General features: G+C 33.7%; 2 protein-coding genes across 2 annotated transcripts in view; one reads left to right on the forward strand and one right to left on the reverse strand.

Moving 5' to 3' along the window:
- Positions 1-10,013, reverse strand: part of LOC131851233 (vacuolar protein sorting-associated protein 11 homolog) — a 19,582-nt gene extending 9,569 nt beyond the window's left edge. The window contains exons 1-10 of the mRNA XM_059201695.1: positions 9,780-10,013; positions 9,218-9,391; positions 7,795-7,947; positions 6,317-6,447; positions 5,822-5,972; positions 4,832-5,263; positions 4,301-4,576; positions 3,452-3,671; positions 2,793-3,015; positions 2,175-2,333 (exon numbers count right to left, since the gene is read on the reverse strand). Of these exons, the coding sequence (XP_059057678.1) occupies positions 2,175-2,333; positions 2,793-3,015; positions 3,452-3,671; positions 4,301-4,576; positions 4,832-5,263; positions 5,822-5,972; positions 6,317-6,447; positions 7,795-7,947; positions 9,218-9,391; positions 9,780-9,896 (2,036 nt within the window). The 5' untranslated portion in view covers positions 9,897-10,013. The remainder of the gene's footprint in view (positions 1-2,174; positions 2,334-2,792; positions 3,016-3,451; positions 3,672-4,300; positions 4,577-4,831; positions 5,264-5,821; positions 5,973-6,316; positions 6,448-7,794; positions 7,948-9,217; positions 9,392-9,779) is intronic.
- Positions 10,014-12,663: 2,650 nt separating this feature from the next.
- On the forward strand, positions 12,664-14,267 carry LOC131851232 (uncharacterized). Its single transcript, XM_059201694.1, has 2 exons — positions 12,664-12,828; positions 13,898-14,267. The coding sequence occupies exons 1-2, from the start codon at positions 12,740-12,742 to the stop codon at positions 14,121-14,123; spliced, it is 315 nt and encodes a 104-aa protein (XP_059057677.1). The 5' UTR covers positions 12,664-12,739; the 3' UTR covers positions 14,124-14,267.
- Positions 14,268-16,917: the final 2,650 nt, after the last annotated feature.

A 16,917-nucleotide genomic window follows, 5' to 3' on the forward strand; every position in this document is an offset into this window, starting at 1 on the left:
GTTATGTGTTTTTTCTTTAAATTGGCCAATTTCGAGACAAATTTGACAATATTTTTTTTATTAATTTGTTTCACGGCTCTGGATACAAGTTCTTTTTAGCCCAATTTAAAGTTTTACAATATAAATTACAAAAATTAAAGTCAATGTCCAATGTCAAATAATAATAAATGTCAAATGTTGTTTTTCTGTTCTGATGAACTTATTAAAAAAATCTTAATAACAATCACAATTTCTTCACATTTTATTATTACACACATAATGCCAGGTATTTGCATTTTTTAAATAAGGTTTGGCACTATTGGAAATTAATGTTATTTACCCATTTTTAAAGGTTATACGGAAATAATGTGTAGGTGTTTATTTCAAAAGCATTAACACAAAATTAATAAAGTATAGGTAGGTATTAATAAATAGATAAATATATGGTTGTTGTATCAAAATAGATTTTCTTATTTTTCACTAAAATAAATACTAACTGCCTTTTTTTATAAAACAAAGCCTTTTCATACATATTATTTAACTGATTGTAAGAAAAAAAATTTTGGTTTGTAGATTAATGCTGTAAAAATTACTATTTGTACGGAAACGACAAAAATATATTTTTATTCTGTATAACACTACGACTGTAGTGGAAACATTAGTATATGTACGTAAATAATAAAATTCTGTTATGGAAACGTCATATTAAACTTTAAAACTAATTTGTTAGAATAAAAGTTTCGGATTAAACAAATCGGTATGGCTACCCCGCTACAGGTGGTAACATTTGTTTTTTGTTCTGTTTATCCTTAATCGGAAAGGCAAAGGGAACTGCGCCCATACAGCCGAGGTGGTAACATTATTTGAAAATTTGACATTTAAACCTGTCAATTTAGTCTCCCGGATTAAAAAACAAACTATAACCAAGTAAGGCACTTACAAATTAATTACTAAGCTACTTGGTGTCCCTGTAGCCCCGAGCCCCGCATGTTTATGGGGGCTCGACCTCAGAGTGAGAGCATAGCAAATGGCTAACGCGGGGCGAGAGGGAAGAGGAAATTAATAGGAAAAAGGGGAAAAGGACGGTGGTGGACCACGTCGTCGTACTGAAAGAGCGACAAAACTAGGAACTCTGCAAATCCCGGAGAGTCGCCTGGACTAAATAAAAAAAAAGATGTTTGGATGAAGCAATTGGTTTTAAATATCTGGCAAAGTAGAGAGTGCTTAAAACAAAGAGGTTAACAGAGAATAAACCTTAAAAGTTATATGTTTTGTTAATTTATTTTTTTGTATAAATACTTTTGCATTTATTATTTACTATAGTATTTATTAAACACAATGAACGAAGCTTTATGAATCTATGCCTTGCTTACCTTTAATATTCTTTGAGAACCAATGACTACAGAAATATCTACCCGAGCGAAGCCGGATTTTCATCTAGTAACTCTATAATTATGTATCTGCTCTATTCATTTTGTCGCACAAGACGCTAAGGTTCCCCCAATTGAAGAACGTGGGAATACGCAAGTTAGCGGCGCGTACGGTCTTTATCATTCTCTGTCTACATTTACTGTGTATACATATTCTTTCCTGCGTAAAAGCCGCTTCCCGCGTGAAAGAGCGTACGTAAGAACGTACGCGCGTGTAAAAGCAGCTATTACGTTAAAGTATTACGGAGATAAATTATATGTATAAAGACGTCTTTGTGGCTGAGCATTTCGTCAATTCAATCTCTAAGTATTATGTTTTGTTAGATGTACTGTTTTAGTTCACGGATGTGGTTTATGGATACTATAATGATTCACGGAGTACATTGTAATCCTCCAGACTGTACTACAAATGATAACGTCACGTCTTACATGATAACGTGATGTCGTAATGTTTTTCATAAATATAGGCGATGGTTGGCATTTACCATCAGGAAGACCACCAACTGGTTTACCATTCCGATAACATAAAAAATATCACGTATCGAATAGCGCAGAGATACTACGACGACAATGTCGTATAGCTTTTTTAAACCTTACCTTTACTCCCAGAAATGGGAATAGACCTTCCTCCTTAAACGACAACAGAGACGAAAAAAATATTTTTCCCATAACTTTCCAAAATACAAATATTAAAACATGACTTAATCATATTTTCAATAATTATAAAAGCTTATTTTTAAATAATTCTTTCAGAAAATAACTCACAGCTTATTTTCTTCATATAGATAGAGAATTCCAGTTTTAAAACCAAGCATCTGACAAATGATGAGAGTATGATCTTTGTCATAATTTGCTTCTGAATCCTTTAAAATATTTAAAACTTTCTCTTCATATACAGTCTTCTCTCTCCCTGAAACTTTAGCCCTGGAAATAAAATTAAAATGTAAAAAACACGCAACTATTGTAAAGAATTATAAAGTAAAGATGAATTCAGATCACCTAGTCCCATTGTATACAGCGAATTCACTGGGATCATATCACAGAGACATCGCATTATTAAAAATCTGTTGCATCCTCCGTGTATATTATCCAGTTTGCTACAAGAATACTATAGGTAGCCAATTTTCATATACTAAAAATGTTTATATACTTTCAGAAACTACCCAATTGTTATCAATGATTATGGACATCGATAAAGTCTAGCCGAGCCCCATAACGTTGTCTGCGTTTTTCGTTCATGCTCCGCTCTTATTAGTTACGCTCATCCATATAAACATATTGCTTATATTAAACTGTGCTGTGCTGAACTATGTCGCCTGTGCAACCTGTTCCAAAGCCGTATACACCGTATACACCGTATAGGCTTAAGGGTTAAACACTCACCATACGTGTATATAATGTTCAATAAGCGCGTTGTACACAAGCTTCGAACATTCCAAATCGAGCGTAGTCATATGTTCCAGGAACTCGATGAGCCGCTCCGAATTGCTTAAGAACATGTGTATGAAGTCATCTGGGAGGGCCCTTTCTGGTTCCCTGATGCCTCCCGTGAGAGTAGCCTCATCCACTAATGGTTTACTGCGAGGTTTGTAGTCCGTACACAGCACTGAAAGATACTAGCTTATTAATAAAGTAGTTCGTAAATTTTACCTAGGTAGATGTACCTTTGTATGTTTTGTAAATTATGTCTCGGTTTGAAGGGTGACATATGACAGTGAAATTACTGGGTACGAAAGTATACCATAGAGTGATTCGACATATAAATGCCACAGTTATGTGGATACTCAAAGGTAAGTGCCCACTAATCCATAGGGAGCTATTGGGTTATTAACATTTCAGTCCTTAACTTATTGACTTAAAAATAAAACATTTGACATATCAAGAAGGGTCGATTCTTTTTTCTATTGAAGCATGAAATTGTGAAGTGGCCAGAACTTAGCAATTTTTACATGTAGCAACAAACAGCCGAGACCACTGATGTAGCTACTTTAATAGTCTAGACTTGAAAAGCTTCCTTCCTAGTCCGTCATTATTAAACTTACGTTTCAGGAATTTTGTGCTCTCCTCTGGTTCATGCTGTATGAGTGTGTGCCCATACTTCTTCATGTAGAATTCCGCATCCTCAAACTCCAAGTCAAGCATGTACTGAAGCGCGGAGCTGTACTCCTTCTTGTCTTCTAGCATAATCTTGAGGTACCAGTCGTGACGCTTATTATTCGACGCTAGCGAGAGAGCATCGTCCACGCTAACTTGGCGGACCACCTACATATAATATTTGGTTAAAATAATCAATTTGTCATGGAGTCTGATTATCATAATAATCATAACACAGCATAGCACTGGTGGCCATGAGTCTTAAAGAGGAGTTTATAGAAACATATGAAAAAATAAAAAAATATATATATAGTTATTTAAATAACAATTCATTTAAATAACTTTCTTTCCTTTGCACTCCGTTTTCTCTACCATGTGTCCCCAGCTGCATCCCATGTATCAAATGTCAAAAAGAAGCAAAAATACATTACTATATTCTTTCTGTAAAATGGAGAATCACTATTCTCTATTTTATATTATTTCGGCCTGTATTTTACGGGCATTGTACATGTACATTTTATATGAAATTGAAATGGTAAAGAAGGAAACCTGCGAGTGTAACTCGCCGCCATTTGCATAAACAGAATTATGGTCATTTCAAACTACATTCTGAGCCCTATATGCCATTTATGTGTAATCATTGTAGAGTACTACGTATTTTGCCTCATCATACTAACGTAACTTCATATGCCATATGCCCTACAACTGAAATATAGCTTACATAGAACTGGAGACACAAAGGTAGAGGTAAGCAGACAACTTAGTACAAAGTATAACTAGATAAATAAGATGTTTACCTTAATAGCAACATCCACATCAAAATCTATGGCTCTATCCTTGGAGTTGATGAATTCCTTCAGTTTCCCCTGCTGATCATGCTGGTCTATTTTCACGTAGCAAGTCAGCAGTAGCGTGGTGTGGTCCTCGGTAGCGTGGCCCTTCTTGTGCAACTCTTCCAAGTACAGTATCAGAGGTTCCAGGTCCCTAGCTTCCAGATATTTACGAATTACATATGATGTCTCCAGCCAACCAATGGTTTTGATATATTGGTCTATAGCGCCTTTCAAGTCGCCCTGTTGGTACATAAATTAATATGTGTATATTATTACACTATCATATATACAGGCTGATACTCATACTATAACTGATTAAATACAGGTTGGATATACATATAATGATAATGAGAGTACTCAGAAAATTCAAGAAATTGTCGAATTGTCATGTCAGTTCATGTTTATCTTATCATGCTTCACTGGTGCCCCGTCAGCATAAATAGTTAGCGCAAGCGGGGATATCATAACATGATCGCCAAATAAAAAAAGTATTACCTTGCTGTATAAGTGATCTCCATATTGTTTATTTATTTCTGTAAATCCCTCAACATCATAATGCTGACTACTCGCTATCCTAATCGCAACATCATATAAATTCTTCTTGAACAGCAACGATAACTTGGACTGCAGATCTTTCTCTTCCAAATATATGATCTCTTTCTTCTTTGTTAGTATATAGAACGATCCCCACTCAGTGATCACCGCATCAATCAGATCGAACGTTTTGGAAAACACAATGAATTTATTCTGAATGTCCAATATAGTGATGTGATGAGATTTCGGTCCGGTGCTAGTAGAGGCGGTGGATTTTGATTGCGTTTCGTTGCTGGTGATGACTAGATATGAACGGAACCAATTCAGTCCCACTTTGTCGCCTTCTAGCGCGTAGCACGGACCTCGACCTTCCGGAGTGTAGCAGTATATCGCCTGCACAACATACAGAATGGCTTGCTTGTTGGAAAATATAATTATAGTATAAATGACGTTACTGGTATTAAAGAGAGGAATCGATTTTAAAGTTATGAGTGAACTTTTATTATAATTTTTTTTTGGGTTTTTAGGTTACTGTCAGTTGCTCAGATCTGTAGCACTGCGACCTACACAGATCTATTGTGCTCGCCCATTTTTCAGTATTCGCTACCTTGACCTGATCCACTTCTACTGTGGCCACGGTTACTGGAGCGGGAACACAACTACTATTTTAATAAAAACCAAATACTAGTAAAAATGTGTATTCTTCCCAAAAGGGCTCACAGCGAGAAGTAACAAAACAATATAGTAGTCAAAAGTGACGTATAAAAAATAGATATCAAAAATATAAAGTTTATAAAAAGAATGGTAGACAAGCTGTCAGTAACAGCCACATTGTAAGGCGCAGTACTACATGTAGGGTATTAGAGACCACGAGAATTTACGAAGGAGATATATGAAAATGGACAAAGCGTCGTAGTAAGCGGGTGGCGGCAGTAAGTAAGAGCTACGAACGTTCCCGACGGCGACGGTGAGTCCGTGGTTGTCTGCGAGCGCGCTGCAGGCGGGCGGAGCTCCCTGCCGCTCGAGTGTAACGTTGCGTTCTGTGGCCGGCCACCACAGTGTGACGCTCGCGCGGGACACCACGTACAGCTTGTCTGCGTCTCTGCAGTAAAATCAAACATATTCAACATATCATTGCGAATGGGGGAAAAAATAGGTGGTGTGTGTATATGATAAAAAACAAACAAGTTATTCAGCAATACATTATCATCCAAAACAAATATTTATATATTAAGATATAATAATGATATATTGCATCAAGACTGTTATCCCAGATGGGTTAGTCAGAGATATTGTCAAATGTTGATCTTGTGATGACCACAACATGTATATTTACATATTTATCTAGTACAATTTTTAAAAATACACACAGTTTACATATATTTGTGTGATATAATTTAAGAAAGGCATGTACGCCAAGACAAGACAAGTTTGAGATCAACATACTTGAATGCAAGTCCCGTAATTGGACTATTTCCCGAGTTTGGCAGCGTTTTCATCTCGCCACTACGCTGTCTTGTCAGGTTACCGCGGAATAATGATACAGAACCATCTTGGAAACCAACAGCCAGGAGATTCTAAAAATATATAAGTTTATTATTAGGATTATAATTGTGTTATTAAGTTCCTATGTTGTCACTTATTACAGGAACACATTTTGCAAAAACTGATTCCTAGAATTAAATATCACACTGCTGAGCTTCTAGCAAGTTTCATGCTCTTTCTTCTTGTGACAACACTGCATTCCAATAAGTGGTAGAATAAAAAAATATGACTATTCAAAAGTGCTTATATATATTTTTAATAAGGATTATTTCTATGAATAACCTAATTTGGTATTTGCTTTTATGTAACAGGAAAATGTGGGTTGTTAGAAACGGGCAATACTGATGCTATTGCTAGCAATGTACAATGTGACAGTGAGTTATGCAAAAAGGATAATAAAATGAATGGTAGAAAGATAGTCTAAGAGACACCATTTCTACACAAAATAAGGCAAATATTTGAGAGTATAGAAAGAAAAGGTACTGGAGGGATTATAAGACGTAAAACTGTAAAAGGTTCCACAGCGTGCATCAGTCTGAACTACTTCAGCCGCAAAGCAGCTTGTTTTATAAACTGTGTTTAGGTTGAAGGGTGCAGATTAGGCAGAGAAATTACTGGATAAGCGGCATTTCAGTCCTATGGAATAGCGAGGTATGAGTGGTAACACTGGTGTCACATAATGTTTTTTTTTATTTATATCAAAGCTAAGGGAGCTTTACAGTTTCCCAATATGCTCACTTAGGAAAATATACACAAAATAATATATATGTTGATAATTAATAAAAATAAATAACAATAATGAAAACAATAACCAATTAAAAGTTTACCTATTAATAAGTAATGCATTGTCATTCTGCAATAAAATTTAATGACATTTCAAATACTAATTTAATGACATTAAAATAAATAAAGGCATAGTAACATGTTCATAGCTCAGAGTCACTCAGAGGGCAATGGAGAGGGCTATGCTCGCAGTTACTCTGCGTGATCGAAACAGAAATGAGGAGATCCGCAGAAGAACCAGACTGACCGACATAGCCTGAACAATTGCGACTCTGAAGTGGCAATGGACATGGCATGGCAGGGCACATAGCTCGTAGGACAGATGGCCGTTGGGGCAGTAAAGTGCTCGAGTGGCGACCATGGAGCGGAAGACGCAGCGTGGGAAGGCCTTCAGCAAGGTAGACCGACGATCTGGTCAAGATCGCTGGAAGGCATTGGATGCGAGCAGCGCAGGACCGGTCGTCGTGGAGATCTTTGGGGGAGGCCCATGTCCAGCATTGGACGTCTTCCGGGCTGCGATGATGATGATGATGATGATGATGATGATGATGATGAACATGTTCATACTGTCCAAGTATATAAATTTATGGACCTACCTTATTATCATTGACAGCCAATGCAGTGGCTGGGGTCGGTCGCATGTGTGATGGAACGGCGCGGCACACTCGCACGCACTTGGGGTTGCCATGACGGTCAGTACGGGACCAGTCCCACACCTTGATTAGTGGGTTCACACCTGCCTCATCATCCTGTTGTGAATAAAGTCAGTTTCATTGTAAAATATTACTTGAATTATATTATTGTTGTATAACAATAATTGTGTGTGTCTTTTATTGTCACCCTCAATATAACTCTTTGTCAAAAAAGTCTAATATGTAGGGTACAAAAATATAATCATTCCATGTAAGCCTCAATACAAGCATTCATATTAAAAAACATGTTTCTAGAATATAAATGTGTTTTAATCCATAATAATTATTTTACTGAATTTGTCTTACTAGGCATCAGTAAATACAATTATTATTTCTAGGTAACTGAGTCCCATACTATTTGCTAATATATTATAAGATGGGGCAGCCATTTTGTTACTGATGAATACATTAGCTATGCCCACGGTTTCACCCACATCAATATTTCAATATATAAATTTCAATAAAAAATATATTATGTATTGTGTGCCTATGTGATATTCTGATGTATAAGCTATATTACTGTAAAGTTTCATCAAAAGCCGTTCAGTAGTTTTAGAGTGAAAGATAACAAACATCCATACTTACAAACTTTCGTATTTATTTTTAACATAATAATATAATAATATAATAAAATCACATACAATTCAAACATGTTGTACAGTTGTACATCTTGAATATACTTTTTTTTTTTAGAATATGTATCTTTTTGTCTGTAGGTATGTGTATGCTACACTCAGAAATGTTTGTATGTGGTGCACTGATATAGTGTAACAATTTTCCTGTTACACATTGTGTTTATTTCACAAATAAATAATATATATATACTATTGCTAGTACAAATACCAAATGAACAAAATCACAAGCACATTTAGTATCTATATATGTATATACATATCTCAATAACAAATGATAACCACAAAATATTTTTAAAAATTTAGAATATTAACTTTTACTCATAATTTAAAGGTGTTTTCCCAAAATGTCCAATCATTTAATTAATGCTGTTTTGTAATGAAATCAATATAAATTAAACTAGTCTTGTTTACCTATATAAAATACCAAAATAAAATAAATAAAAGACAAAACAGATAATATTAATAACAGAGTAGATTACTGTACTACAATTAATATTCTATGTTCATTACACTACATTAATTATGTCTTAATACTTATCCAAAAATCTAATTCTTTAAATGAAACTTATCTGACATAACAAGTCACTTGAAAACTGAAATAGAGGGAACAGAGGTACCCATTCAAATTCAAAATTCTTTGTACAACATATACCTTAGTAATAGAAGTAATGATAAAAAAGATCTCAACTCACCCCTATTGTGACTAGAAAAGGATCATGTGGCAGTTGCTGTGCCAGTGATATAGTCAGTTCATATGCCTTGAAGGAGGTGATGTCCCAACAACGGGTGATGATGTGGGCCCAACCAGTCACATCACCGAGGATTACATGACCATTGCCACTTGTTGATACTGTTATGTGTGTGTCCTGTTGAAAAAAGAAATGTTTATAAAACAAATGGTTTAACCATCCAGAAATCCATTGATATATAAGACACAAAATTTAATCCAAAAATCAGTCCACACATTTAGGTGTTATGTACAAAATACACTTAAAGATTTGTATATATTAATATATTGGAAATAATAAAGTTATGACAACTATGATATTCAATACCAGAGTGAATCATTTTTTTTTTATGTTTTCTATGTATATTATGTATAGTATTTAAAAAAATGCAAAGTATTCTATTAGTTGTCAGTTAACACACATAATAACACAAGTTCTGCTTAGCTTGGGACTAGCTTGGAGTGAGTGAATTGTGCCAAGTTGTTAATATTATATTATTTTTATTGTATTTAATTATTACAAAAACCTGTAAAGACTCTGCTATCTTTCCATTGTCCACCTTTTCATGAATATCGAAGAAAGTGAATTTTCGCCACTGGAATAAAACAAGACTTTTATTAGCTGGTTGCTCCATCAAAGCCATTAATATATATTATAACACTAAGTAAAACATTTAGAAACACATATCTATATAAATTAAATAATTAAGTTCCACTGTTTGGGTTAGAATTAAAATAATTCTGGGCGTAATTATCAAACAATGGTTGTTGTTAAATCATTCCATTAAACTGCACCTCCAAAAATGCCATATTGGTAGTTTTTATCTAAACGTTGGTCATTTTATTGACAAATAGTTATCACTTATCAAATAATTAAAACTCGTTAATTATAGAAATATCAATAAATAAAATAAAAAGTTGATTGATTTTGAATCATCTATATATCAGACAGCGAACTGTCATTTATTATCAATCACAGTCAATCAACACAATGTCACTAACTACTGTCAATGTCAAAAAAATAAGGCAACTATTAAACGGAACCAAAAAAAAATAAGGCAACTATTTAGGTAGTGATGTGCTAACTCGTAATAAACATGACTCGAGTTAACTGGAGTTGACTCGTTGAGTTACCTGGAACAAACAGTTTTTTTTAATTTTTCGAACAATTCTATTGTTTTTAACCGCAGCTGTCCTTGAAAGCCTTACCGCATCATAAGGGGCGAGTTGAAATGGCACTTCAAACCCGCGGAAGAACTTATGGAGGGCATGCATGCCGCTGGAGGTCAACTTCTCCTATTTAAGTGCTATGTTTTTAATATGAATCAATAGCGATCTCGTTCTTCCTACATATTTAAAATGTATCTGAGCATTTTTTACATTTTACACTTCTACCCACTGGCGATTCGAAAAAAATAACAACTGACAACCGCTAATATAATAATTTTAATGGTATCATAACAGTACGAGTATGGGAAAAAAAATGATAACAACCTCAAATCATTATATAATAATATAAGTATTTTCTGGTTCGAGGGACCCATTCGTGCAATTTTTTTCGAACTATTCTAATAAAAATGACCGCACATTGTAGCAATTATTCTAATATAGATACCTAATCGCAACTAGCCTTTACAGTTTCACTGGTTGAAAATAAATGCTAGTGCAGAAGGCACTGTAAACCCGCTGAAGGACTTATAGCTACAATCGCCGACTGAAAGACACGATATTAGACCTAGGTAACAGCTAGACGTCAGGCCACGGCTAGGGCTTATAATTTCGATCCCAGTTATGTTAAGACAGAGGATCGATCCAAAGGGATTTCAGTACAGTTAAATATGTATGTAGTCTGACTATCTTGGTGATCTGGAAAGGATAATATAATATTTATTATCAATGAGCGCCATTGTGATAACCCACGACAGGTTGATATGATCTTGACATTAGACGGCGCTTTGTATATTATCCAGGGTTATTATTATTATGATATGAAATTATTTATAAATAATATTGACAATTTGTGTTACCTAATCGAGGTGGTAAATCAGGATGTATGAGAGTACCTTTTCTGATACCATTATAATAATAAAATTTATTAGTCACAGTACTCTGTCCATCGAAGTCTGTTTCATCTATATCAAGAGGCAATACAGTAATGTTACTACCTCTTGTTGTTGTAGAATTTTTGCCACACAGATATTTGGGTCTCCATATTTTTTTTATCATAGATATTCCTTTTCTTTCTTTGCTAAAATGTAGTTTAGAAGTTACACAGTAAAAATTAAGGTATGCTTATTTTTCAAACACGGTAATTTTTTTCAATCAGACTGATGACCATTTTCCCTAATCTTTCCTATGCTACGCAAAAATGTAGGGGAACGTAATTGATTGTTAATAGTTAGTAATGTAGACTAATGATCTAATATCTAGCAATGTACCAATGCAATGTCTATGCGGTTCCTCCTGGGAACCATCGTGATAAGTTCCTGGTGAATTTGTCACGATGAGCTGACCAGACCTCACGCTTATCTTAGCAGTTACATCCATTATACATAATCGTCCATAAAAAAGCCAAGCATTATATTATTTGATTATAACAAGTTAGGTCTATCGTCAACTGGCGATTTTGAAAACTGTCTTAGTTAATACCAAGTTTATTCCTTATGAGGACTAACTGAACTGACTGCATTGATCCTAGCATATTCCACTGGTGCTTCGCTAGTATTAGGCAGAGGCATAATGCGAGCAATGTCAAGTATGTCCGTAAATTTTATAGTAATACCATATATAAACCAAACAAACCTTGGAAATATTGTACTTAACTTCGGAATCGATTGAGGATAATTTGGGTAATAAAACCAATAGTAAATATAATTTATACCGTTTAGCAAAATAATCACGGCGACAAATAATATTAATATTCTTAAAGTGTGTGTCATATTTGTACAAACAATATAATAAATTACATTTCGATATATGTTTATAATAATTATATAAACAAAAATGGTGACAAGATAGCACTAACAATGCTATGTCTATGGTGCAAGTTACTAACTTTTTCGCAAGTAGGTATCACGGTTTTTTATTACTGAAAACGGACTATGGCGGAAATACATTTCTGCCTTACAGTTACTTTGCTTACAATATGTGCTTAGGTACACAAGCAGGGCAATATTTTAAAACATGATATTTTCAGGACAGGATGTAAGTAAATCTAGTCCTTAATTGAATAGATAGAGTTCAAAATACTTATAGGTAAATTACTAACGCACTGTGATGTTTAATTCCTTGATACATATATAGAGTGGACGCAGCAACAGAGTAATGAACGAACGTACGTACACTTTCATCTTTTGTAGAGTATCTTTATAATGAGAAAGCCAATTGAAGATAAACAAAGAAAAACATTTTTGACGTAACAAGAATGTCATTTTGGTATCAACGCGTATGTAGTATTTAATATTTTTTGCTAAATTTTTATTGTAAGATGCCGAAATATTACAGGTTCAGAGCGACGACGCCCACTCGGAAGCCAAAACGATGCAGAGACAAGGAAAAGGAAACGGAAATACAGAAGTAAGTTATGATTGGACTTTTATCATAAACACATGATCTCATGATAAGGAGATTGCCTCCGGGATATATCCATGGACAATGATTCCATTACACGCACCAAAGTACACTTTGTGAAGGTACTTCAGTCTTACCTATTTCAGTGGCCTAGCAGTTTACTTTGCAAGATGTGTTTTAGTTGAAAGGTAGTGAAATTATAAGATATGAGCCATGACATTTTAGACCTCCGGAGTCGACGGTAACGATTTGCCATTAGGGAGGCATTTTTTTTTCGGACTACTCTAATGTTGTTGGCCGCAGCTGGCCTTTACAGCTTCACCGGACGTTAGGGCTGAAGGCCAACTCCTGCCTGACGGATATGATTCTAGTCTGACGGCACTACTAGGGGTTCGAACGTCGGCTCAGGCCGTCGTAATATCGATCCCCGTTTTAATTGGACGGGGGATCTATCGGAGGGGATTAGGGAGGCAACAGTTTGTTTGCTAATTCAATTACTTAGAAAAATACTCATACTTGTTTTCTATTAACGATATTTAGATACCTATTGACGATAAAAGATAGTGAATTTATACATAGTTGGATCCACGATCTCTTATTTCGCTTCGATCATTGTAGAGGTCTATATAAAACACAGTCAACAGTAAAACCAAAATACTCATTAAGAAAAGTTCTGTATATGTCCTATAATACAACAAACCTTTAAATATTTATCTCCTCAGTTCTTCGTACAGTTCGTTTGATAAATCACTGAGAAAAGATTTTTTAAATTGTTCACACTGTATAAACAAGATAGTATTTACTATGATAATGTTATTTAATAGCTTTAGATTGTTGGCGCTGTTACGAAACATTACTAAAAACTGCATTAAAATCCTAAAAGACTACCGAACAGACAGCGGAAGCAAATTGATTTTATAATATTTAAAGATCTACTTAGGTACCATTGAAGAAAACTGTAAAGAAAGTTTTAAACAGATTTTTGGAAGTTTAAAAAGCATAGTATAACTTCCGAAAGGCAAGGCAGGTATCTAAAAATCTTGAGTTTGTAAATTGTCACAATTTTTGTTTATAGAATCAAAATAGACGCTGAAAGAAATTGGCTGGATGTGACACTAGCTTGCACACCAGCGCCCTCCTGGTATCTACGGCGTACCTCATGGCGGGAGAGTCCGCCATTAATGGGTCTTCCACGGGAATTAGCTGCGGGTCTCCGAGCATCAGTTCAATTAAGCAACCGCCCTATCTTCGTCTTCAAGATCCCATCAAGTACACTCCCTCCGGATATGAATGTTCTCTAAGATTTCAGAATTCGAATTCAAAATTATAAGTATGTCATTCACCTTATTACCTTATAGAAATGTTAAAGGGTGGTGGTAGTTTGTAAAGGGTTTTAATGTCCATCATGTTTGTAATTCCGTGCTAAATAAAAATATATTACTAAAATGGCAGTGATCGTGTTATTTATTTTAGTTGTTTTATATTAACCTAACCATATTACTTATTTCAACATTTAACTAGCCGTCAGTTATTTTTATATATTCTTCATTGAATAATTCAATAGATAAATATTGTCAGCAAGTAGGACTTACCTCTAATTGGTCTTACCTCTCTTCCAGTCAACCTAAAACAGCGTGACCCAGAAATTAATATAAGACAAAAGTACGTTTTTCGTTTTCTAAGGTTGTTTAATTACCTATAATGTTCTAAGGTTTGTAATAACGATGACTATTGACCCAATAGCAGTATATTAAGTTATATGGACTCGTACGCGGTCATCTCCTGGAAATCATTGTTTTTTTAAAGCATAATGGACCTAACAGTATGAGTTGGTGGGGCAGTCGAGGATGATATAAATGTGTGGTTTATTCCTGGTACCTTGACTGACTTCATGCTCATGTGCATCTTCATAGGTGCCTTTCCATAAACATCCATTTAAAAAGTTTAAATAGAAAATCTTGCATAATGGCTATGAGGTTGTCAATAAAAAAACATATTTCGTATGAAAAACAAATAAATTTTATTCAGAAAAACAAATTTCGACATTAAAAACCGCATAATCAAATAAATATCACTTTTTTTAAGTAACTCAATGGTATCTAACGTCTAATATTCATCTACGTTAGGTATAATTATTATCTATGGTTTTGGATTTATAAGCTGGGTTAAATCTAAGAAATAAGTTAACATTTTTCGCATGTATCAAATACTAAGATTCCGTTTGTAAACAGATTGTGGAAATAAGATTCGATTAGATTCTAAGTAAATTGTTATAAGCTAGTTTTTGGCCTTAGGTAGGTATTACGTGTTTTTAAAGACAAAAGTAGTTATAGCACTCCTGGTACAAACTTGTTAGATAATTTTTTTTAAAATTTGTTTTTATATTTATAAATTTAGAGTGCATTTTCCACAGTTGGTATAAAATTTTTGAGTATATCCACTCTGTGGTAATACGTGAAACGTTAAATGTCAAATTAGTTATCGAACGATGTGTTTGAGGACGTTCAAATAAAGATAGTTTTCGAGAACGTTTTATATATTATTATAAAGCATGCTTAATAGTAAACGACAATATCTCTAAAACTACAAATGTTTGAAATTCGTCTTTAATGTATTTCCTTAACGTGGAATTTACAAAATTTGTAACGTTTAAGTTATGTGAGTAGAGTTATTAGGCGAGCGACAAAATAACAAAATATAATATTAAGTTATTGTCAATGATATTTTGTCTTCATTCAAATCAAATCATTGTTTTGTACTTGATAAATCACTTAATACCTGCTGAGGCCAATGTTGCTCTAATGAGTAATATTATTGGTATAAAATGCCTATATAATTTTCGATACAATTATACTATTGACTTTATTACTATGCTTATTATCATCTTTTCGACACTGACTGGTCCTTCGAGCCGGATCTGAACATTACAATATCCGCTTAAATAAATATTACAATAAGTAATATTTAGCATTGGTCTCGTATATTTATTGTAATATTCTTACATTTTCATACATATGTATAAATATTACAGTAATAATAAGACTTGTAAAATTTCATATTAAAATGATATTTAAAAATTATTACACTCAACGCATTCATTAACATGGTATTGTATCTCATATGGATAGACGTTTATAAAACGGCGATATCTAAAGACTGATTGTGACATATGAATAATAATTACTATTTAATGATAAATTCCAGGTTGACTAGCTTTTACCCACGATTTCGTTCGACTCAGCCTAAATGTTTTCTATTTCAAATAATTCAACACCAAATTTAATCTAACCGTCTAGTAGTGAAAATAAAGCAAATAATATTTAAATTATAGCCAGTCAAGATCCTGCAAATCGTTACTTAGGGCGTACGTGGGCTCACTTCATCAGAACATTGTAACAATATCATGATGTTTGAGACTAAAAACACTTAGAAGTAAACAAACGAACATATAGACAGGACTCAGTTATACATTATTAATATTAGTATGGACAGAACATATGGTGGTATAATAAGTATACCACATTTTCAATTACAGTGTCTACTATAACAATGTGGTTGATATAGCTATCATATGTACCTATGTTACAAAGTTAAATGACATTGAAAATACAGATAACACAGAAAAAAGTGTAAAAAATACATCATTATCACTGACCATGAAAAATTCAGATCATTAGAAATATAATAATTTATTTTGCAAAATATAAATAATGAAGCATAGGGCTATGACAATAAATTCAGTCCTAAATATAGGCCAACCTAAAGGTAAGCCATTATTCATAGTAGATCATTATAAAAAAAACTTATATTTTATAATAATACTTTTGCGAATTTGCCCACTCATTCCAGTTTGTCTATTATTAGTATATAATAAAATATTAAATAAACATGTAATAAAACGAGCGACATATAAAATATAATGACTAAAATTTCAACTTACTACACAAAAATCGTGTATAAGTTCATTCTGTTATGTTTCATAAAATATTAAATTAAATTTAAATAATTAATAAATAAGGCAAAAAATTTTCATTCTCTTATATATTATAGTAATTCATCGCATTACAAAAATAATTTGTATATTTTATATAGTGA

This window comes from Achroia grisella, unplaced genomic scaffold (genome assembly GCF_030625045.1).
Source record: "Achroia grisella isolate CSIRO2021 unplaced genomic scaffold, CSIRO_AGI_Agris_v1 utg782, whole genome shotgun sequence".
Classification (NCBI taxonomy): Eukaryota; Metazoa; Arthropoda; class Insecta; order Lepidoptera; family Pyralidae; genus Achroia; species Achroia grisella.

Coding starts and splice junctions, on each gene's coding strand:
- LOC131851232 (XM_059201694.1), top strand. CDS start 12,740: ATGCCGAAATATTACAGGTTCAGAGCGACGACGCCCACTCGGAAGCCA. Junction 12,829..13,897: donor AAGGAAACGGAAATACAGAA/GTAAGTTATGAT, acceptor TTTTGTTTATAG/AATCAAAATAGACGCTGAAA.